Source organism: Ciconia boyciana, chromosome 1 (genome assembly GCF_034638445.1).
Source record: "Ciconia boyciana chromosome 1, ASM3463844v1, whole genome shotgun sequence".
In the NCBI taxonomy this organism is placed as follows: domain Eukaryota; kingdom Metazoa; phylum Chordata; class Aves; order Ciconiiformes; family Ciconiidae; genus Ciconia; species Ciconia boyciana.
This window is the reverse complement of record NC_132934.1, coordinates 42788001-42812252: the sequence shown is the minus strand read 5'-3', so window position 1 is coordinate 42812252 and position 24252 is coordinate 42788001. Positions and strand designations below refer to the sequence as shown.

General features: G+C 38.9%; 2 protein-coding genes across 2 annotated transcripts; one reads left to right on the top strand and one right to left on the bottom strand.

The window, feature by feature from the left end:
• Positions 1-401: 401 nt before the first annotated feature.
• Positions 402-13619, bottom strand: LOC140660125 (GLIPR1-like protein 2). The gene is given in 7 exon segments (XM_072880677.1): positions 402-556; positions 652-678; positions 2209-2294; positions 8249-8352; positions 10842-10878; positions 10880-11085; positions 13391-13619. Coding segments are annotated over 7 exon segments (786 nt in total). The 5' UTR covers positions 13562-13619.
• Positions 13620-13706: 87 nt separating this feature from the next.
• On the top strand, positions 13707-22732 carry CCDC107 (coiled-coil domain containing 107). Its single transcript, XM_072863774.1, has 6 exons — positions 13707-13962; positions 16790-16995; positions 18798-18864; positions 20112-20202; positions 21330-21439; positions 22046-22732. The coding sequence occupies exons 1-6, from the start codon at positions 13797-13799 to the stop codon at positions 22318-22320; spliced, it is 915 nt and encodes a 304-aa protein (XP_072719875.1). The 5' UTR covers positions 13707-13796; the 3' UTR covers positions 22321-22732.
• The last annotated feature ends 1520 nt before the right edge of the window (positions 22733-24252 follow it).

The following is a 24252-nucleotide window of genomic DNA, read 5'->3' as shown; positions in this document are numbered from 1 at the left end:
CTAAGGACATAATATGATGCTAGCTTTCTCTCAGCATGTAAATTAAGCAATTGTCATTTCAAGTATTGGCTTAGTATGAATTGTAACAGTTGTTTAATTGACACATACTTTTCTCCTTGAATTCCAGGAACAGAGTATGTCAGAGTTTGGGGAAATCTGGTATTTAAAAAAAAGGCTCCAAACCTTACCAGATACCATCTTTAGCTTAATATTTTCCCAATATGGGTTTTACCCACATATAATTTCACTTTTTTTGGCATGTTAGCTTTCTCTAAGGAGCATAAAATAATAGCAACAAAATTATTGTCAAAGAGAGTTGTCTTTAAAGTAATGTCAGTATGACTTTCTTGCTTAATTCATTAGCGAGTATCTTCAGAACATAGTATGTATTTCAAATCCAATTAGGTGGACATATGCATATTTGTAAAGTGTTTTTTGATAAAATAAACACCTACAAAAGCAAGAAACATCAGCGATGCTCTCAAAACTACAAGAGTGATACAAGCCTCATCGCATACAATTCTGAACTCCCAAGGGGGATGCCATCTTGAATAATCTATAAAGAAGCACATAAATATAAGATTTATTGGGAGTACATATATTTAAAGTCACTGAGGAATATAAGTACCAGTGTAAAATTGTAATACGTACAGATAATTTTATCACGTTCTGGATTTCCTGGAAAAAGGGAAAAAATAAAGTTTTACCAGCCAGCCATGATTTCGCTCTCCTTAAATCTTTACTTGCTAGCTAAAACAAACTCATCAGATTTACAGTCAATAGAATTTGAAAAACTCTGAGAATTCCCACTGATAAACCTTACAAATAAAACAAAAGCTAAAATGTTTTGATAAAAACTAAAAATAATACTTCATAATATTAATGTCTTCATAAAGCTATTATTGTTTATAACAATGACATGGATGGGGGAGAGGGACATATTATACAGCGCCCTTATTTTCAGTTTGAACCCTCTCTCCTTTGTCTTTCTCAGAACAATAAATACTGTTTAATATTCAGAATATACACATGAACTAGTAAATACTATCAAATACAATTTTATGGATGAGAATGGGAGACAGACTGTTTCCTAAGTGGGGCCTAATCCTGGGATCAAGTATAACCTGGTATTCCTTGTATCTGTTTTTCAGAGGTGTCTGCTACCTAAAAATTAAGACCTACAGGACTGCTGAATGTTTTTAAAGCTATACTAACACATATATTGAGTAAAGATAACAGTTAAACAGAAACCACAAGCCTTACTCCCCGTTTATTAAATGAAACTTAAAAACATATGTCCTAACTTTAGCCACAGGAAACTTCTAGCTTGTGACTTCCCACTAGGCGGAAGTTGTGAGGTCTAAAGCTTTCTTGAGAGACCACCTACTGTCTCTTGATGTTTCACTCCATCAAAACATGAGGCATACTTAGCAATTCATGACACTAATTCATTTTCTTGTCAAGAATAGAGTTAAAAGAATTACCCAGTTTAAGGAACAAATCCTATTCACCATGGGGAAAATACTTTATAGCTAGAGAATTAAATCAGTATGCAGTCCCTTTTCCCACAGACATAACCAGGTGAGAAAGACAAGGTGCCTCTGAGACTAATTTCTTTTACAACTCTAACAAGAATTACAGACCCAGAATGACTTTCCCACAGTTACTGTGGCTGCTTACACAGCATATGGGCATCAGCTATACTGATGCTCGAATGTAATTTTGCTGTGGCTGCACAAAACAGTCACAACAGACTCAATAACTGCAATTTTAATATTTTAGTCTAAATACAACTGATCAGTAGCTTTGCAGTCTCTGAAGGCCTATTAGACTACTGAAGAGTTGCTGCTAAATGCTACTTTGAAAAGTATGTAGCTAGATGCTGATTTCTTTGGTATGATTAATGAAGTCAGCAGAATATCAGAGTGCAATAGAAACAGTAACACATTTAACTACAATCATGAATTATATCTGTCTATAACCAAATAGAGACTTCATAATGATCACTGAGGCCCGGATTAAGTAAAATATTAACTATCTACTTGTTTCCTGAATGTAAATGGCCTTAAGAACAGTTTTCAATTACTTGTGAGTTGGACCTGAGAGAGCACCATCAAGGAGCAAAACACAATTTGCAACATTCTTTATCAAGTAGGTGCTTGTATTTTTTCCTTTTACATACTGCATTTTACACTTGCTTTTACTTACTACACGGTTTATTTTCACAGGTGTCCCCTTTTGCACAATTACTGAAAGATTTTCCTTCTATATATGGTCGTCTTAGAAAATTAGCTCTACAAAGGAAAAAGAAAAGTTTCATACATAATTTTAAATGATTTGTTATATTTCTTAAATCATATGTTGAAGTAAATACACTGAAAATAAAATGAATTGCTGACAGTTCATTAAAAACCTCAGAATAATTTTGAAACCTTTCATTTAATTTTCATTGTTCTATCCCTGTGAAAGAAAAGAGTCTTAAAAAGCTGTTATTTTTCTTATGGGAAAACACTCAGGCTTTTTATTCAAATTTTACGTTGGTATATGAACTACTAAAACACAATGTTCTGGATGGAGCTTGGTTTTAATTGAGGAAAAATGAGGATTTTAGAGTAGAAAATTTTAAAGCTGTCACACTACCAAATAGCTTAAACCAAACTATTTAGCAAAAAAAAAAAAAAAAGAAATCTTGTGAGCTACTTACTGTTGAATTATAACCTTGAGAAACATGACCCTCATTCCACAAAACGCAAATGTCTAAGACTTGGTATAATGTTGTTGTAGAAGATGGGAGGGAGAAGAGCACCCCAAAAGACTACCTGCAACTTACTTGCTACTACTGTTCTTCTTTGAAATGTCTTTTCCATACATTTGCACACAGATATACTGTTGGCCTGAGTTTTATCCCAGCAGCATCTACAGTGGTATATTGCAACAACATGCCCTGACATGCAGTCCAGGCAGTAATAAAATAAAAGGGGGTCTTCTGATCCCAAGAATCAAACATAAGCTTTGAATTTGTCAGAGAAGAGCAGGAGAGAAAGTTGTGAATATAACATATGTATACATAAATATCCCAAAAATAAGAAGTTACAGGTTAGGTAACATCTTTTGGGTGATTGTTGATATATACATTCACAGCATGGATGATTCCGAACAGTAGCCCATACAGTTATCTTAAAAAGGGTCTCAGAATCCAGCATAAGAAAGACTGAAGGACAAAGCATTGCTTCTAGAAGCTCTGTCAAGAGCATAATGCCTCATAAGGGTGTGAAAGCAAACCCAGTTGGTGACTGTGCACATTTCAATTGCTGGCATGCAATACAAAGCAGCCACAGATGTTGCCTGAGCTGCAATTCAGCAAGACTTTCTTGGTATCAAAGGCTTCCACTGTAAGTGATAATTGCACTATTACTTCATGTAGTTCATAATCCACTGTGAAATCCTCTTTGAGAAGACTCATAGAACTCAGCCACAGATCCAGAGAGATGAAAGGCCTTGCCTTTTTCTCTGAGAGGCTCTATCTTGTAATTACAAATGAGTAAATCTATCCATCTATCCGTCTATCTACAGATTGGTTAACACCTAGGTTGTAGAGTGCTGCCTCATTGAGAAGGCATAAGGGATGGGGAAAAAAGGCACAAATTAACTTGTGGAGAGAGAAAAAAAGTCACTCTCACAAGGAACTTCAGGTGCCTTCTGAAGACTATGTTACTTAAATGAAATAAAATATATGGGAGACTATCCTATGGGCTTCAATTTCACTTGTCTTGCTGGTTTAGGCCACAGAAACTAAAAGGCCTTCTCCATGAAAAGTTACATTATTGTGTTTTATGTTTTGCTGTCATTACTACTGTTTCATTTGCTTCTGACAGCTAACGAGTATTGAGCTGACATTTTCCATGGTTTTATACGTGACCACCTTTTCCCTCATGTGTATCACTTCATATTTACATACAGTGATTTTCATTTACCACTTTATTGACCAGCCACTGAGGTCCTCTAACATTGTAACTCCCACAGCTTCTTCAGGGGAAACTGAGTCCTAAAAATGGCAGATATAGCCACCTATTGGGGACTGGATGTCACTTACCTTTCTAAAGAGATGGTGGAGACCTGGAAGGTCATATTAATGGAAAGGTACAATAACAAAAAGGTAATGAGATGTTATTGGTATTCTCAAAAGTATAGAAGTATCATGGATTATCATTTTTTCTTACAACAGAAGAACTGAGAGTCATTGAGTGAAGCTGGGGCAAGGAGGTAGTTTTTCCACATCTGCTGAAAGCTGTGGCACATCTCTTGTTCTGCAGATGCCATGATCTGCTGAACAGGAAAATAGGGATATCCTGTCCCTGCCAATATCCCGGACCTCAATGAATCCTCTTTTGATGTGAAAAGGCGAAGTGACAGCATTTGGATAGACGGCACTTAAAACTCACAAAATACAGGTACTACTTGTAAGACAGACTGACAGGAATATGAAAGAAGGTATCTTGCTGTTCAAAGGCATATTATTCTTTTTAACAGTGTTGGGATAACCTCAACCACTACAAATCCTAATCCAAAACCGTAAATACAGCTGTTCTAATTCTGTAAGATCAGAATGTGTCACATCAGCTCACAACAGGAAGCAGTTATAAAGTCCTTTGCTCTAAAATAAGTGGAAACTTACAGCTCCAAAACCAGGAGAGGTTTCCCCTTCTGCTAAAGTAGACTTAAGATGAAGGTTCCTAAAGATCAGTAAAATAGAAGCACCAATAAGAGCAACAGTCTGAATTAAACTGAACAGATCTTCTCAATGACATCTACAGTCCATCTATCTGTGATGGTATCTGGTATTCCTAGCCACCCTGTAATATAGTCATCCTGGTAATTTTGATATACAATTTCCAAATGTGTGAGAGAAAACTGAGCATGAAGATGAAGACTTTCAGCTGGGATATCTGTTTCCCATGCATTAAACTCATTTCCCTAGAAGTCAATGTACAATTAATCACTATCTCCTCCCGTGAAAGACAAATGAAATGAACAAACTTTAAACATGAAAAGAAAATAATTAGAAAAGGGTTTGGAATAGGAAGCAGAGCTGCCACATGCTAGTGTCTAAGATGGTATTTTTAAGTGTCTCAACAGAGACTTCCTTCATAGTATAGAGTGGAAACTATGTGATTTCAAAATGACTTGAGTATTATAAATATGTGAATATTGATTAGTTTCAGAACAAGCTGGGACCCTCAAAAGGAGGTCCTCTGGTATGTCTCCATGGGGCTGGTGAGTGCAAACTCTACCTGGTACCTACAAAGCAATGCTAGCATCCAACCTGAGACACAAGTGTTTCACTGGATCCACTGAATCCAGTTCAGACTGATAGCTTGCCTTCACCCAGCAGTGCTGTGAAGACTCCAGAATCTGTCAGATGTCAGGAGTTTTCTGACATGTAAATGTCTCAGCACCCTGTATTCACATAATGCATACAACACTTAGTAATTTAGTAGTTGCAACTGATACAGTATCTTGTAAAGTGATAAATCACCATAGTATCTAGCTAGTCTTCCCTTCAGATTCACCAGGTTGTTTACACTTCTTGTCTTTAGCCATGATTATCAGAAATGAGACTGAGATGTGAGAGAGCATTCAGTTTTTCTAGTTTGGACTTTCTGCCTATGGTGCAGAAACTGAAGAGTTGTGCTGGTTTTGGCTGGGGTAGAGTTAATTTTCTTCATAGAAGCTAGTATGGGACTATGTTTTGGATTTGTGCTGGAAACATTGTTGATAACACAGGGATGTTTTTGTTACTGCTGAGCAGTGCTTACACAGAGTCAAGGCCTTTTCTGCTTCTCACCCCACCCCACCAGCGAGGAGGCTGGGGATGCACAAGAAGTTGGGAGGGGACACGGCTGGGACAGCTGACCCCAACTGACCAAAGGGATATCCCACACCATATGGCATCATGCTCAGCATATGAAGCTGGGGAAGAAGACGGAAGGGGGGGATGTTCGGAGTGATGGCGTTTGTCTTCCCAAGTAACCATTACGCATGTGGAGCCCTGCTTTCCTGGAGATGGCTGAACACCTGCCTGCCCATGGGAAGTAGTGAATGAATTCCTTGCTTTGCTTTGCTTGCATGCGTGGCTTTTGCTTTACCTATTAAACTGTCTTTATCTCAACCCACAAGTTTTCTCACTTTTACTCTTCTGATTCTCTCCCCCATCCCACCGGGGGAGAGTGAGCCAGCGGCTCTGTGGTGCCTAGTTGCTGGCTGGGGTTAAACTATGACAAGAGCTAAAATAGAAAAAGAAACTAGATAAATGAAAACAGCTAGGTAAAAGAAAATGACTAGTTGGGAAAGCTCTCTAGGATGGTTGAGAAGAATGTCCAGTAAGCCTTGTGACATCCTACTAGACCCTTCCAAGGGCATTTCTAAGATTCTGCTAGTCTTCAAACAGAATACTAAGGACCATCTTGAGGCTCTTCTTAGAGACAAAGGTTTCTTCGACATAATAGATGAACATTCACCTACCAAGAGGAAGGTAGGTAGAAGAGATGAAAAGAACAGCATGATGAACAGAGTCTGGTAGCAAGGATGTGGCAGCTAACTTTGGGCATGAGAATGATGACAGGACAGGGCACGTTCCAAAATAGTGTGTGCTTCTCTTTAAACAGGGGGAAGGAAACTCTGGGCATCTCAGACATGGATGGTCCCAGCAGCAGACCTTCAGAAAAGGTCTATAGAAGGACTACACTGTAAAACTGTTACACTGAATGAAGTAATTTTGGCAAGGTGGTCCTTAAATTGGTGCATCCTCAACTCTGAAAAGAAACTGCTATCTAGCAGGGTAACTGAGCACTAAGGGTTCAAACATCAAGAAGGAGTCATGTAGGTCAAGTCAGAAAAGGCTGTTCCAGTATCTGGAGTGTGGTGATGACTGATGGCAAGGTTAAGGTTTACCTATTTTTCCAGACAGTTTAGGAAGGGAAAAGGCTGTTAGAAGATGGTCTGTCTGCTCTAACTCCACTTGTTTCTGTGGTGACATAGAGATCAGCAATCTTGGTATCAAGCAGTGGACAGAAAAACAATGGCATGTTAGACCTCATCTTAGACAGCTACTCAGCTTAGCTACCAGTTCTCCAGCATGTGCAGAACAGCACAGAAAACCAACATGGTATGTTGTTACAGATTAGAAAAGACTCAAGTGAGAAGGATTTACAGACCACTGTTGAGGTCAATTAGTCATTACTCTGAATTGGCAACTGGAAATATTTTAGTTCACATTTTAAAAAGAAAACAACAAAGTTCTATACCCTAGCACGTTTCAAAATAAGAATTCAAGTACAAGCTAGTTTTAGGGTACAAGGAGGGAGATGGACAGGGCTCAATGAAATTTTTAGTTCAGGCTAATTGAACTCCCTAATAGTGGCCCAGGTTTGCTAGAAGAAAAATTAAAAACAATTGTCATGCAAGCTCACAAGCTATGTATGTTTTAAAAATGACAAAGAGATTGCATATGCACGTGCTTGATTATGGACTGTGCATTATTATGAAACAAAATATATTATTTTAAAATTATCTGCCTCTATTTTCAAAATCCTCCTGCTTTAGGAAGAGCACTGGCTGGGGCCTATGTTTTTTCAGAATATCGATTTAAATGTAAAATCACATGTTGCAGTTAGCTTTTTCTTGCATTGATCACTGACTGTTTTCTAATGCTTAAAGAACATTTGGTATAATCACAGCTATTAAATGGGCAAGAAATGGTAGTGTAATTTTGTTTTACTCAGTTACACAGAAAAGAAAAGCAACTGATCTAACAACTATGCTATTATTTCTATCATTTCTAAAGATTTAAAAAAAAAGAAAGAAAAGAAATACAGTGTAAAAAGCTAACATGCATTAAAAAATGTACAAAACTGCAAGAGGTAATTCCAGCTCTGATAGCAGTTGCCTGCAGCAACTTTTTCATTTCTTCTGTTTCATATGAAAAAGAAATCAATGAAGTGGAGCAGGAGCTAAGTTTGGGATTTGTTTGCTTAAGATTGGCACAGAATGAGATTTATCAGTAAACATTAAAAAAACTAAGCAAGTACATGTTCTAATGCTCATGGCTCTCTTGTTAACTGAATTAGACAACCATTGTTTTCTCCGATTGCATTTACAAGACTACCAATTAATAAAGAACCCAATTTACTTTCAGCTAAATGTCATTGCAATTGCTTTCACTTTTTTAACATTTAAACCAGCAACTTACCCTGGTGAATAGTTGCAAACAAAATTTGCTGCATTTCGTATTCCTGCAAGTTCCTTACAAAGAGTAACAGCACAGCCAATTTTATATGAATAGTCCCAAACAACCTAAAAAACCCCTGGTTTTAGAATAAATTAAAAAATAAACTCAATGGTTACCTAGTCTAATACCTAGAAAGTTTCTGTTATTTTCAGGGATCCTACATATTATTTTCATTTTGCAACACCTTACCTGTTTATTCATTTAAAAAAATTGCTGGTAAGCGAGCTTTTTAAGATGAACTTCTAAATATTCACCCCTCAAGATGAAGGGACCTATGCTGCAAGTTTCCAGAATCTTCTACAGAACAATTTCAGTAAGAGTCACTGACTTCATGATCCAGGGGTAAATTCCAAGGAACAAAAGGGAAATTAGTGGCAACTACCCAACAGCTCCTTTAATTAATTTCAACATTCATAACTCAGGACTGCAAGAAGGGTTTCTCCTGTGTGCTAGAACTGGTCTGGCTGATTACTACTGTAAAAAACTTAAGTCTGAAAGCACTGCACACTTTCAGACTAACCAGTGCTATCTGCCATACTTAAGAGAAGATGGTTTACTATCACAGTTTGAGCATCCTCTGCTGTTTCTTGGAGATTCTTTCTGTACTTTCTGCATATGACTAACCAAACTGTACTGAATACAGGTAAAAATATTTAACTATATACCTAGAACATCTGGATGATCATACATTCCACATCCGGAAAACTTAAAGACATAGCGGATTACTCTCAGTATCTCCCCAGTACGAAGAGTACAGGCCTCAGACTGACAAAGTCATTGGAACATCCCCAAAAGTTCCACCTCTTCAACTATAACTGCAAGAAGCGGTTATGTCCAGAAGACATAACCTTTCTTAGAAAAGGATCTTAATGTTTAATGTAGTGTTACCCAAATCCTTGAATAAGGACTAAGCATTTCAGGGGCCTTTATGTAATAGTTTCACGTGTTTTTTGAAGATTTGCACCATTTTGAGATTTCTGTGCCGTGGTTCTCCTGGCAGGTCTACACAAGCTATCCATTGATGATTTGTAAATTTTACCCCTTTTCAATTTTGTGTCTGAGCCTTCAAAACCATGATGGCTCCTCAATCATGCGGGGTCTTTGCTTATCAGCTTTGAAGAAATACGGACTGTTACACGTTCATTGGTGTTTAGCCCATGTACTCTGCTTGTTTTTCCAGGGATTAGTTTCCTTTGTAATCCTGCCTGAAATACTGCCTGAAATGCATGAACATTTTGATACAATTTAACTATGTGTAACAAGAAAGAAGCAAGCAATCTTAATCGGGGAAAGAAAGCTTAGAAGTGAACAACACTCCAACAGAAATGTGCAAAAACCTCCAGAATTCTGTGTAGACAAGGTTGAACAGCAAATTTTAAGATGCTAGGAACTACCTTGTTATGTAACTTTTTATAATTTATTATGCCAGAGAAAAAAAGAAAAATAACTTCCTGAGATATTGTCTAGTTCTAATCTCCTGAAGATTTATTGCTCAATAAACAGCAAAACTTAAATCCTCCAGTCTTGCTTTTGTTACAGGCAGAACCAGGGGCAGGAAACAAGAATTAACACTTGAGGAGAAGTAAGTGAGAAAAGACATATAAAGAGGTGCGAAAAGTCCCAAACAGCAAATGCTTTGTAAATTATTGTGGTAACTTGAAGTATTTTCATTTCACAATCCAAAGTCCACTCAAAAAGAACCTCACAGGTACCGTTGTGTTTGGGAACTGTTTCACCTTAAGTATACTGCACAGTATTTTCATCTGTAATTTGCACAGAGAGCAGTCTAAGCATCTTTGAATACTGAGATAAGAAATTAAAGAGTCACTTTTACTAGATAAGATCTGGCTTGACATTAAAATTATCTTCTGTTTTAGATCATTGAAATATTAGGTGTTTGGTCATAGATGAAACTAAATTCTACTGCAAAGCTTATTTTTTAAACATGTGAAAGAATAAATCCATTTAAAATAATAAGTGTTCAAAGAAACACTTTCGCAGCAGAATTTTGTCAGAATTACCACTTGAGAAATCAGAAATACATCATATATTACCTCTTTTGTTGTTGATGCTCTTTTTATTCCCCTTCCTTTTTTACAAGATTTGTAAAGATTACAATTTACTTTGGCTGGATTTTCTCCTTCTGTTAAAATTTCTACTAAGGAGTTCCCACAGACATTGCACAATTACTGTGATTATTTTGAAAAGCATCTCCAAACTTACAGAATTCAGAACTGTGTGGCTTTGCAGCTAGAAAACTTGAAATTATTATTTTATAAAGTTCATGTAGTACTGATACAATGAAACGAGGAGTGAGGCTTTCAGTGAGGTCAATAGTGTGGACAAGAAGAACGGATTATTATTATACAAGGTTATACAAGACAAAGAGGTGAACCAGTGCAGGGGTGACTGGCAGTACAGCCATTGCTTGAGATTACAAAAGACAGTAAGCTGTCAGTCACTACAAACCATATATACAACTGTATTATTTACAGCTCCTACTGATTCATCTGGTAGGCACTACACAGGCCATTTTACTGAAGGTGACTCTTACCTGAAGGTAATGACAGCAAACCTTAGTACACTTCTGCACTGTAAGTATAGAATCTGATCTCATTGTACCACGATTTAATGGCATCAGCAACATAGAATGCTTGACAACTTCCAACCCAAATATTCTCTCCAATAGATGTGAAATTAGGATGGCACTGATGTTTCTTACTTAAGTACATGTTATGCTGAAAAATGCATTTATTTGCCCATGCCCTTGCAGTCCTTGCCAAAGCTGCATCCCAAGTCTGCAAAACATGAAAGGCAAAATAGTTGTGCAATGTTAAGTTACAACCAGATCTTAAACAGATAAAACCAGTCAGGCAGTAAAGTACAGATAGTTATCATATGCTGGAGTTTCATAAAGAAATACTTTCCCTTATTTAGGCAAGTATCTGTGTTTTATTTTCATTGACTTTTCCTGTTGCAGCACAGAACTATGAACAAATTTAATTAGACGAGTATTTTCCCCCTTCACTGTTGAAAATGAACTTTGTAAGAGCACTTGCTAGCAACTGAAAAGATGTTTGAAATGCACTTTTATCTTCAGATAAGAAATTACTGTCACATTAATTAAACATGAAACTTTTTTTTTTGTTTTTGTTGAACAGGTCATTAAGGATTTCTATTTGGTACATAAAAAATAATTCAAAATAAAAATGCACAGCTACTGTAGTTTCAGATGTATAAATATTGTAAGTAGTTTTAAGAGAGCCTCTGGAAATAAATATTCCCCCTATGGTAAAGCTTTAAATACACATCGAAGCATTTTACAAAGACAGCTTCATGAGGTAAACATGCCAATGTTTGGCCAGTAACTCATTCTGCTACCTCTTACTTCTTTGCAGTGTGTCACCGTTAACACAACTTCTGATTCCTGAACATAAACGATCTTTGGTATTTGTCTTCCAGTCATGATTGCTTTTCAGCAAGTTTCTTCTATCATGAAAATACCTAGTTTTATGTCTTCTGTAAAAGATCCTCTGTTTTACTGCCTAGGTTTATTGGTGTTCGTTTCAGTTCACTCTTAGTCTCCATGTGGATCTCACAATAACTCCACTAGCTGCTGTCGCAAATGGGTGATTTAGATAGCTTAAAGAATCACCAGCACAGGTATTAGCAAAAGTGGTTTTAATATGATATCGTACAAGGGCAACTTGACAAAGTTCAATGGCAAGGTTCACTCTATTACTGTACGGCATAATGATTTGAATGATTCAAAACTACCAAGGCACAAATCAAAGTTACCATACCACAAGGTTATGGGCAATACTGGTCCCTTACCAAAGATCTGTCGTTGGTAAAAGGCCTCTCTGCCTCGAGGAACAACCTTGAGAGGGGCCCCATGTCAAGGGGAGATCACCACCATGCAGCCAACTGCTTAGCAGGGAGTGCTCAAAGGCAGCTCGCTTAGGCTGTCGTATTTATGGAATAAAGTGGTTGTCCTGTAGTCAAATTACATGCGATGGGAAAGGTATGCATGAGACTCCTTGTACCCACAACTTTCTTTGTTCCTTGAGAAATAAGTGTTGGAAAAGCCACCCACTATTTATGTGTTAATTGCATGATCGGTGCTCCAAGCTCATATGCATCGATACTCACTGTGTCACTTTGCTCCTTTGTGGTTTTTTGGAAAACAGGCTGAAACTAGAGGAGTTCGTGGCCCATTTACGGCTTAGGCCTTTACCTCCTTTGGAGCCTGTATGAAACTACCGCTAGTTTGGTTAAGGGGTCAAATGCATCCGTCACAGCTGCCAATATTGTTTTCTCCCTAGAGCCTTCAGTTTTTTCTCACCATATTTCTACATGCCTACCTTTATTCATAATTTTTCCTGGTTTTCCTATTCCTGAGTACTCAAACTGGGTGTCTTTCACAAACTTCTTCACTTCCAAGGTTATACTCTCCTATCTGCCATTCTGGCTTCAAATCCACCCAAGCGAACGGCACTCTTTGCCATAAGTATCAGAGTACGTGCGTGTTCCCAAGCCTTCCTCAGGGTACCCGTCCTTTAGCTGCTCATTGCTCACAACATTTTCCTTGTGGTACGAAGTGGACTAAACATCAAATATCCACTTTTTCAGTATCTTCTTCAGTTTTGTTTAATTCTTTCCAGCAAAAATTTTCAAGTGCAATTTGTTTTGGTTATGACAAGCAAAGATTCTTCCTTGCCACCAGAAATCCCCTTCCACCCCAGTACTGCAGTTCATATCCCTGCTTTTGATGGAAAGCCTAACTCTTCTGGATCATTCCTGCTGCTGGACCATTGCTTCCTCCTAAGGAGAAATTCCTTGGGGTGAAATGTGAACATCTTCAGCTGCCCTGTGTCACTGCATCCTCATACTGCATGCCTGCTGTTTCTAGACTCACCTGCCCGCAACTGACTCAACTCACTACAATATTTCCTATCAAATAAACATGATTATATTTGAACACAAAGAGGCGATGCCATCCTGGTCGCCTTGCCCAGAGATCACCAAGAGATTCTTGGCCTGCTGTCCCATCCCTCCCGGCGGGGCTTTGGGCCACCTGTGCACCCACAGGCCTGTCCCTACCATGTACCGCAAGTTGCTGGCGGCTGGCTGGGCTTTGGCGCGGAGGTCGTTGTGCACACACACGCAGTCCTCGATGAACATCTTATCCGTGATGCTCGGTAAGGCGGGCACCTGCCCGGCTGCAGCCCTCAGCACCGGCCACAAGGCCAGCACCGCCGCCCACGGCCTCATGGCCCCACCTGCCGGGGCCTCGCGTGAGGGGCCGCCGCCCCTGCTCGCCCCAGCCTCTTCCAGAACCTTCTCCGCCAGGCAACGGCCCGCCGAGCCCTGGAGCGGCGTGGAGCGAGGAGCCCGCCGGGAGGCGCTGTGACGCCGGGAGGGGAGCGGCAGCGGCGCGGGCGCCTCTCCTTCGCGCTGGGCGGTGGCTCGTTGGCAGGAGGGCGGCGGGGCCGGCTCGGCGGCGGCCATGGTGCTGTCGGCGGTGCAGCAGGTGGTGGTCTCGGCGGTGCTGGTGCTCTGTGTCTTCGTCGTCATGCCCAGGATGTTCGGGGGAGGAGGCGGGCGGGCCGGCCGCTCTCCGCGGGGCGGCAAGGCCGGCCCCGGCCATTACGATCCCCGTCAGCACCGCAGAGGTAGGAGCCGTGGCGGTGCCCGAGACCGCGCTGCGGTTGGGGTTCCGTGCGGGAGCTGCTCGGAGCCGGCCCCTGTCTCGGGCGGGCTTGAGGGGAGCCCCCGGGAATGGAGAGGGCTGTGCCTCGGCTCGCCTTCGTCTGGCGGGAGGCGCTGGGTGTTTTACACGGCCTGTGAAGGGGGAGGCCTTCCTTGTCAAGCGGCTCCGCGCTGGCCTGTCTGCTCTCGCCTCCTCGTCTTAACCTCCCCCCCACTCGCCCCCTTGTGTTCTGCTTTTCTAGTTCACTACGCTTTGATTTTTGTCTGTGTCGTCTTAAGAAAATTACTTTTAAATGCAGGTAACACCCTGTTATTGGAAGCGTATCTTATCAGGGCAGTTTAATGAATAATGCCTGCAGGGTCACAGTTGCTCTGACAGATGAGTGGCTGTGAGGTGTCAGAGAGAGGAAAAAATTCACTGCGCATGTTAGAATTGCAATAAGGAAGCCAAGTGTTACTGTTAGTAAACATTAGCACGGAGTCGTATGAGATTTTTCAGGTAGCGTATTGGAAAGAGTCCAAGATGCTTGTTTAGAAAAGATACCACTGGATGAGCTAGAGGGCTTACTGCTTGTTAAAGCTTGAGTGGTATAAATGTATGTTAAGCTATGTCAATGTATGTCAGCTGAGGATTTAGCTCAAGGTCCAAAGGTCCGCTTTCGTTTTGGAAAATAACAAAAAGCCTGCTTTCGTGAGGTAGCTTTGTGATTCATTGATGATGCCTTCCAAGGCATTGTAAACTAAAAGATAGATAGGTGCTGTAATCCTCCAAATTATGTGTCTCTGCTTTTCCCCAGGAGGCAGAAAAAGTGAGGCTTGAGCTGCTACCATGTTCTTCCCAGCTGATGTCGAACTTACTGTGCTTCATAAGCACTAGCCTGCCCTGCTTTGCTTGACTACTTTTAATTCGTATGGTAGCTGTCATTTCCTATAGATCAAATTCTTTTAAAACTAAACCTTAAAAAAAGCAACCCTTCACATGCCTCTGATTCTACTGATGTATTGGCCCAGCACTGTGTAAAATAAATTTCAGGCAGATGTGCTGTTCTCACCTGTCTGGGTTCTTCTTTTCTCCTGTTTGGCCGGTAACTCACTCTGCTGTTTCTTCTGTGGGATAAACTTCGTGCAGGACACTGGACTTCATTAGGATCCAACATCCCTCCTCTGTGACAGGAAGGTGTTGTTTCCCTTGACCACATTCTTATTTGTATGACCTGTGGAAATTTTTTAATCTGTGCTATTAGGTATTTTAGTAAATCTCCACATTTACATTAAAAACAAATAGAACTGAAAGTAAGGAAAAAAGAGTGAGTGCAAACTTAAAACTAGTAATCAATGGGAACCATTCTGGAAAGAAGAAAACTATATGTAAGATAAAACGTTATTTCCAGATTAGTTAGTGCAGTTTTAGTAAGTCTAAACATACTTATGTTGAAAGGAGAACATCTACCTGAACCTGCATTATATGAGTAAGGTAGCTTGAGTTCTACTTGTATCAGCTAGGGCATTTAATTTTTTGTGTAACTGTCCAGTTCTGTTTCAAGTTCCAGTGAGCAAATATATAGATAAAAGGTCTACTCCAAATGTGCATGTTGCAAACTGATCAATGACATGTGGAAGAACTCGCAGTAATGCCTGGCACGACTTGATTGCAGAGCTGGTAGTAAATGTCGCTACAGTCAGGGTCATCTGTGGAAGTCTGAAAAGCTTTTCTGGCTAACTCATTTTAGACAATTCTAAAACACGGTTCGAGATCTCTTATCACAAAGTACCAGCTTAGGTTAGCAGAATTAGATTCCTTTTTCTCTTGTATTTGGAAGAAGCTGTAGCCAAATGGTTATTTCACTGGGAATCGTAACATGTTAATTTTTTTCTCTACCTGATTGTGGCTGGCTCTGGCACCTTCGAGTTATGTTACTGTAAATTCTTGAAATGCCACTGTTTCTGTATTAATTGTCAAGGGGTGATTTGCATAATGGTCTTTTGTTTAGGAGTTTTTATAGAATGTGAATCTTGTTTTACCCATACTCAGTTCTGATATATTAAATTATGACGAACTAAATGTTCAAAGGGATTTGAAAGTATAAGTCTAGGCAGTCATTTGAGACATCAGTGTAAAACTTCATATACCCCAATCACCTGCTGTCTGTCTCTGCAAGCATCTGTATTCTTTAGCTGATAGCACTGTTTCTCATGTGCATGTCCCATGAACCCCGGGTTTAACTACCAAATAACCTAATTCCTAAGTCGAGCAATGACACTGGCTGTTCTTCCATCTGCTCCCTGTTCTGGCAGGCAAATTACATGCAAAATACTTCAGACTTCCAAGGTTGCATCTCTTTGCTATTGTGTAATCTTTTCCTGCTAAATATTTGATTTGCAGAGGTGAAGCACTTCTAAGCCTGTGGGAATATCCACATAACACTGAATTTACTGTCAAAATAATGAAAGCAGCGACACAGCATGTGTATTTCAACAAAACTTTTTTTTTTTCTGGGACTAGGCAATTGCTTTTCTACTTGACCCCCTTCTTTGTTACAGAGGAAAAATAAACTTTGTTTGAGAGTCTTTGCTACCTAGATTTAGCTTTCCATTCTATTAATGAAAGAGTGATTTTAAAATTTTTTTTTTTTGTAACTTTATTTGGATGTGGGGCTGACCATACCATCTTGGGAGAGTGATGAACAAAGATGATCACACAAGAAGAAAACAATTTAATTACAGTTGTGAGACTAGTTGGACTCTTAATTTCCTTTCTAACGTTGTCTTCTTTCTCTCAATTTTTTTAAGGTAGTCCTCAGACAGTTCATCAAGTTCACCTGAATCCAGGAAATTCTGACAGTAATACTTACCAGAGTATTCAGCAGATGAGAAATGCAATGGAAAAAGAGATAAAGAGTGAGAGAACAAGAGGAAATGGTAGAGACTTAGCATTCACCCTCATGCCATTGTATGCTCTTGGAGTGGGAGTATTTGCAGCATACAAATTTCTTAAGGTAAGCCATAAGAAAAGCATTAAATTATTGAAACTAGAAGGAAATGTAATTTTCGTGTTCCCCCCTCCCCCCCCCCCAGTTCTGAGCCCGTGTATATGGTTGTCCGAAAGCTATTTCTTGCTTGGTTTGACTTTGAATGTGAGCCGCAAAGTTAGAATTATAGCATATCTGATTCTTCCTTATGAAGGCTTCTGACTTATCTTTTTTTAGACACTTAAAGAAGTGAGAATTGTACCACCCCCCCAACTTCCCCCCCACCCCCCACCCCTGACCTCAAATAAGAATCTGAGAACCTAAATTGTGCTGCTACCTGAGGCTGTAACTTAAAGCCTCATCAGTATTTCACTTCCTTTTCATTCTTCAGAATGAGATTGAGTATGGGAAGGAGATAGGTGACTCCTGCAGAGTAATAGTCTTAGATTAGCAACTAGATAAAATAGCAAGTAGTCTAGACCTTTCATTTGGACTTCTCATCTGGTTACATAGCTGAAACATAGGCTTTTATCCATGAAATGTGATACCTTTTCTACCATTAGTAAATTGAGAACACATAATCAGTTGTTTGGGTTTTTTTTAAATGTCAGTCTTGGTATGTATTATTTATAGTAAGAGAGATTACAGCACTTGCAATGCTCAGAGTGCACCTGGAACATTGTTGCTCAGGGAGAAAAAAACTTAAACAGGACTGGAGACAGCATCTTCATTTCCATAGTCAGTTTCATATAATCTCCTCTGTGAGAAGAATACAACAGCTTAGCAAGCTGAACGTAGAGGCTGACCAGTTTGGTTTCAAAAATAAATTTAATTAGGTTGTAAGATTTAAACATCATAAAACCAATATTTTGGGTGTTACAACTCTTTGCACTTGTGCTTGTGGGATTGAAATGTAAATATTTTTATAATAGCATCTTTATTACTTTAAGAAAGAAGTTTTACCTTCTAGTTAATGGTAGGAGGTAAATCCAGTAGCCTAGAAGGTTCCTTGTGTTCATTTTTGAAAACTGGAGTTGAAATAGCAACTGCTTTCTTTTACCACTTCTGTCAGTCATGTTGTCATTGCTTAAAATCAGAAGTGTTAGCTTAAGATAGTGTCGTGGTTTAGCCCCAGCTGGCAACGAAGCCCCACACAGCCGCTCGCTCACTCCCCCCCGGTGGGATGGGGGAGAGATTCGGAAGAGCAAAAGTAAGAAAACTCGAGGGTTGAGATAAAGACCGTTTAATAGGTAAAGCAAAAGCCGCGCACGCAAGCAAAGCAAAGCAAGGAATTCATTCACTACTTCCCAGGGGCAGGCAGGTGTTCAGCCATCTCCAGGAAAGCAGGGCTCCATCACGTGTAACAGTTACTTGGGAAGACAAACGCCATCACTCTGAATGTCCCTCCTTCCTTCTTCTTCCCCAGCTGTATATACTGAGCATGACATCATATAGTATGGAATAGCCCTTTGGTCAGTTTGGATCAACTATCCTGGCTGCGCTCCCTCCCAGCTTCTTCTGCACCTGGCAGAGCATAGGAAGCTGAAAAGTCCTTGACTAGTGCAGCAACGACTAAAACATCTCTGTATTATCAACACTGTTTTCAGCACAAATCCAAAACATAGCCCCATGCCAGCCACTATAAAGAAAATTAACTCTATCTCAGCTGAAACCAGGACAGATAGAAAGAAGGCATGGCAGGAAAAAAGTTTCATTAATAGAGCACATTTTTGTGGTTGCTATTTACTTTCAGTAAATGTCTAAATGCATTTTTATTTTTAATATACAAATAGTGACGAAGTCTTTTAACACGATTGTATTTATTAAAGATGAAGTCACATGAAGAAAATCTCTCCAAAAAGGAAAAAAGTACAGAAGAGAAGGCAAAGGAAACAGGTAAGGTACCCATTCAGAATGCATATGTTCACCAGAAATGCGTATTTGCTGCTGGAACAAAGCTACGTATTTTCATTGATGCAGTCTATCTAAACGAGAACAGTCTTTTAAGTTACTGAAGTGCAGTTAGGAACCTACAAAAACCACTTTGTTATTCTATATATTTGAAATGCTTGTTAGAGGTTTGTTTGAAAACTCCAGATGGTAATATTCTTTAAAACAGCAATAGTAATATAGTATGATTCTCTGCCTTTTAATGTCTGATGTTTTTCTCACTTAAGACCTGTTCAGTTTTCTTCAGTAGAATAGGATGTTTAAATAGGATATAATAATCTTTAGAATTAATAGGTTATTTTAAAAGGATATAGGGTTGAACTGTATTGATAGTGGAACAGTATGGATAAACAATTATAGAGACTGTTGAATTTCTGGGCCAAATTAGAGACCTGTCAAAACATTAATTGTTTATAGAACGGACAGAATAAATGATACCATTGTTTTCTTCATGTTACAGAAGAGTACTCTTGACTGTGATTCAGTCTATTCTGTACTGCCAAGAAGTGGGCTTTCCTTTGGAGAAAAAGTTGTGACGCATCAAAGTTGAGCTGTTTGATACTTTTTTTGCCCCTTGTGTAGACTCATTTTTAGTTAATTAAACAACTAGCAGCCTCTTTTGGTGTCCCTGTACACCAGATCTGTAATCAGGTTCAGAAATGATTTGCTACACTGCCTACTCACCATCCTGGTGTGTTGCATTCTTCTTTCTTCAAAGTTTAATAGTATTTTAGGTGGAGTTATTCCTCTCAACTCTAGTGCATTAAGTGTTGAATATATTTGCAAGGTGTGAGTAGGCAAATTCGTGACAATATATTAAGTATAAATACATGACTTACTCTTCAGGAAGTCTTGGAACTGCATAGTTTTTGAGGCTGGGAAGGTGAGAGCCACATTGTCACTCAGTTTCTACCAAGACATCCTCTGTTGGACACTATTGGAGACAGGTTATTGGATGAGAAGGACTTCTGTTCTTACTCCCACCACTCCCTTTTCATATTCTAGAATTTTATAGAGGAAAAAAAACCTTCCTGTTTTTGAATCTGCCCAACCAAAAATAGAAATTAATGTCCTTTTGGTATTGTAAATAAATTTGTTACAATGTTCTCGCTCTCCTGCCCCCCTGCTCCCTTCCTCCCCCTCTCTCCTCCTCCCCTTGCCTCCCTCTTTTTTTTGCTTTTGTGTTTTGTTAGAGCATCAGCTTTTAGAACTGGAGCAACATCTAGCACAGACAGAGAAAATGTTAAATTCTTTATTGACTCAGCTGGATCCACTGTCAAACTGGTGAGTGTTTCTGAAACATCTCAGTTAGTATTGTTTTCTGTAAATTGAAATTCTCCAAAACGTTAACAAAGAGTTCTTAGAATGTTCATTATGTATAAGTAGGGAACAGTGTTTTGGAACCTTCTTTAATTACTTATTGTTTCTGTAGCCTTTTGCAGGTAACACCTTTTCTGCCATTTGCAGTCTTTTCACAGACACCTCCCATGTCTTGTTCACCAAACATAAATGTAAAAGCTCAGACTTATGATGAAGTTACTATAGCTTAACAACTTAAACTTTAATGTGAACCAAGGAGAGTAATACTGAAAATTGCTTAAGCTCAGTAGCATTTGAAAGCCCTTCTGGGAATTACATTTCTGGTAGCAGAATGAGTTTCTTCCTTCTGATATCATTAGAAGACAAAACTAGTTATTAAGGTATAGCTGCTTATTTTTGCATTTTGAAAGGAACCTGTTAAGTGATTGCATGTGTTTTGGGGAAACATAACTTATTTCTGGTAGTGTAAAACAAAGGAATAAGTAATATAACCTCCTTGTAGTTTTAGAGATGTTCTTTCTTTAAGAAGCTAGGGCCTTATCCATCTACTGGAAATAAAAGTATTCATACAGTCCATTTTGTGTAGACTGGCATCCTTCATGAAGCCTAGTTTAAAACATGCAGAGTTTCATGGTTGTTCATTTAGTGTACTTCTGCATGTAATATGTGCTGAAACTATTAAACAGCAAATTCACTGACCAATTTACCTAAAAAGTTTCTAGTAGTGATGGGGAGGGGAGAGAGTAAACAAAATCTGAAATAAATGAGAAAAGCCTCTAAACTGTAAAGTTCTGTATTAGGCATTGTTGTCCTCAAAATAAAATTACTTTGGATAATTGTTTCAGTAGTCATTACTCAACCTTGGCCATTGGGGCTCCAGTGTTAGAATTCAGTGACTAGATTGTTCAGTAGGTGTAAGTGATGGGCTCCCCACTTCTCAAGGGACAGTTCTCAAATAAAAGCTTGACCTAAACGTGTTGCTAACTTAACTATGGTATTTATCCACTGAAGGAAATATTGCAATCTTGTGAATTAGTATCAAGCACTCACTTCCAAAGTAGTCTTTCAGCTGTTGACATCTTTTTTCCTAGTGTTAATGCTTTAGCTTGTGAGCAGAAAGATGAAATAATGACACAGCTCCAATCAATTAGACGACTGATGAAGGAAAGTGGATTGGATAAATCAGAAAACAAGATGAAAGGTACTTTGATTTCCAGTAGGATAGATAACTAAGTAGTTTAAAAGAGTAAACAGACCTCACTATAATAACATTTAGCTCCTGCATCTTAGGTAATGTGTGTGGAATTAATTTTATTCTGGAGGAGTACCATTCTTCCTCTTTGAGGTGTATCTAATTTCAAATTTTTTATATATCATTATTTTTTTCAGAATAAGTGCTAAAAGACATTGAACTAGGATAGACCACACAGTCATGTTCTGCTTTGTTAAAACGGGCTTCTTGAATGTGAGTTTTTGAGCGGTCTGTTAGTATCGGACTACCTGTAGTCTGAGGATTCCCAGACAGGGACCTCTGAGGCTGGGGGTAATGCTTGCATAATATACTAAACAGCAAATTGTATATTAGCTTCAGCTGGAGACTTCCAAGAAGTGCATAATAGTCCAAGAGAAATCTTAAATCTTATGAATGGTTCACTACAAATTTGGGGAATTTTTGCATTAGTTGAGTCTTAATAAAAGAGAGGAAAACAAATGAAAAAGAAATATTCTACTTCTAAACTGACCATGAAATTTGGAGCCTTTCTAGTAATTTAAACTTTCATTTTGATTTTTTTTGGTGAATTATAAGATGTCAGCCACATTTGTAATGAGAAACTTGAAGACCTCATTCAGTCATTTGCTGAACATTCTCAAGAGAAAGAAATAGATGACAGAGAAGATGACAGCAATGAAGATTTGCTTGAGGATGTTGATAATGATTACCAAATAGAAGAGCATGAATTATATGATATATGTGAAGTACATCAGTTTGAGCCAGATGTGGTAGAAGACCAAGAAATGATAAAGAAAGATGCTTTTGAATCAGAAGAGATGGAATTGAGGAGACGTAATAGATATGAATGAAATCTGCATACGTAAAACTTTCAAAAGCTTATGAATTTTTTTTTTTTACAATGTTGTATGCACTTTAAACGGTTTTGAATGAAGTTATGTGCACTGCTATATGCTTTAAAAGAGGGGTGAAATACTGCCTGTGCTCATATCTGTGACGGTTCTGTAACTGACTTCAGTGGCAGCAGAATTTCACTCAGGATGTTTACATATTTTTTTCTATTTATTTTTTCTATAAAAATATTTCTGTACTCTGTATATAATGCACTGTAATCATATCTGATGCTTCACTAAAATATTGGAATATCTTGTAATTAAGACTGTAAAGAATAGATGTTTCATAAATGTTTTCTAACTAGTAAGCATGGTGCCACTTGAACTGTGACTTTCTTGAGTTCATTAAAGAGCATGCACTGATGAATTTAGCTCTCTGGAAAGCTTTCTTTAGGGGCGGGGAATGAAAAGCAGTGCAGGTTAAGTCTTAGAGATGCATTCATAGACAAGTTTCTTTATTTAGAGAGAGAAATTTAGCCACAGACACTATTTTAAAATAATTATGTCTCAGTTTGCTGTCTCCTCAGGAGTGATGTATAGTTTTGTATGTCAATTTAAGCCTTAATGCATTAGGCTTAATTTCTTCCCCACCTGTCACTGGTTAAACTCAGCCGCTGCCTAACAACTGATTGATGCCCATTAGTACTAGTATCCCTGCTTCATATGTATTTTAATGCTATAGAATCTGGCCTGGTAATACACTTTTTCTTACGTCAGTATTAACAGGTGGGTTGCTACATATAATTCAAGAACGGTGGGGCTTGGGGGTTTCTTTCTTCAATATGTTAGGCCAACTCAGTAGTGGCTTTTTTAGGTCAGTGTTTAGAAAAGCATTTTTTGCCTTTGCCAGAATCATTTTTGTCCAGACCTTTATTTTCTACTAATTCTTTATTCGCTTAATGCGCATGCCTATGAAACAGCCACCCTTTAATGACAGGAATTACATAAGAGGTAGGTCTGACAGTACAATGCTGTTCAATTTTCTGTTTTATAATTGCATAGCTTTTAAGTAGGCCAGTTATAACACCTGAACTCTTTTGCCATCTTTTTTCTTACAGAAAGATAACACTGGGATTTGGTTTTGTGCAGGAAATGTACCGTAGTTAAAGGGACCAAAACTATTACTGTGTCACTCACTGAAATGGAATGAATTGTTCATTCGTGTGTAGAAACATGGTACGTCTTTGCTTCTAAAAATGTATCATGCAGGCTTGGAAGTAGCATCCAGAAATACATCCTTAGTGTCAGCGTATTATTAGTTTTGCAATAAGTGAGATTTTGCCCAGCTTTGGAAAACTGATTGACCAAAAAGCCAGGGTTTTTCAAGAGGTTACAGATTTTTTCCCCAAGACAGAACAGATGAATTGGAACAGGTACTTGGACACAATTTGATTTTTAAAAATAAGTGGCATAGGTCTGGTCATTCAGGACAACTGGAACTGTTTAAAAAAATCATAACTGCATAGAGGCTATCCTCTGAGATAACTAATAAAGTCTAATTAAAGTGAACTGAAACTAATTTCAAAGCCTTTGATCAGAAGGAATGAAGGAATGGGAACCAGGCGTGCTGCACTGCCATGGTGTTTGCTGTTTGTGGCTCCATCGCTCGTTCTACTGTGGGAACTGGTGTGGATGCAGGTCAGTATTGCTGCCTTCTAGGTCCTGCCACTGTTGCTGGTGACCTTCTTACCCGCAGGATTTCACTGCCTTGGGCAGTGTTTGAATCATCGGTGCCCTGGCTTTCACCTTCACTAGTCTGTGGATGCGGTTGCTACTTGAAGCCTTTGTCCGTAAGGCTTTGAGCTACTTGGGGGTAATTGCTGTATTTCTGACCCAGGGCTACAAGCGTTCACCGTGAGCCCTTCTGCTGCTGTTTTGAAGTCCCTGATT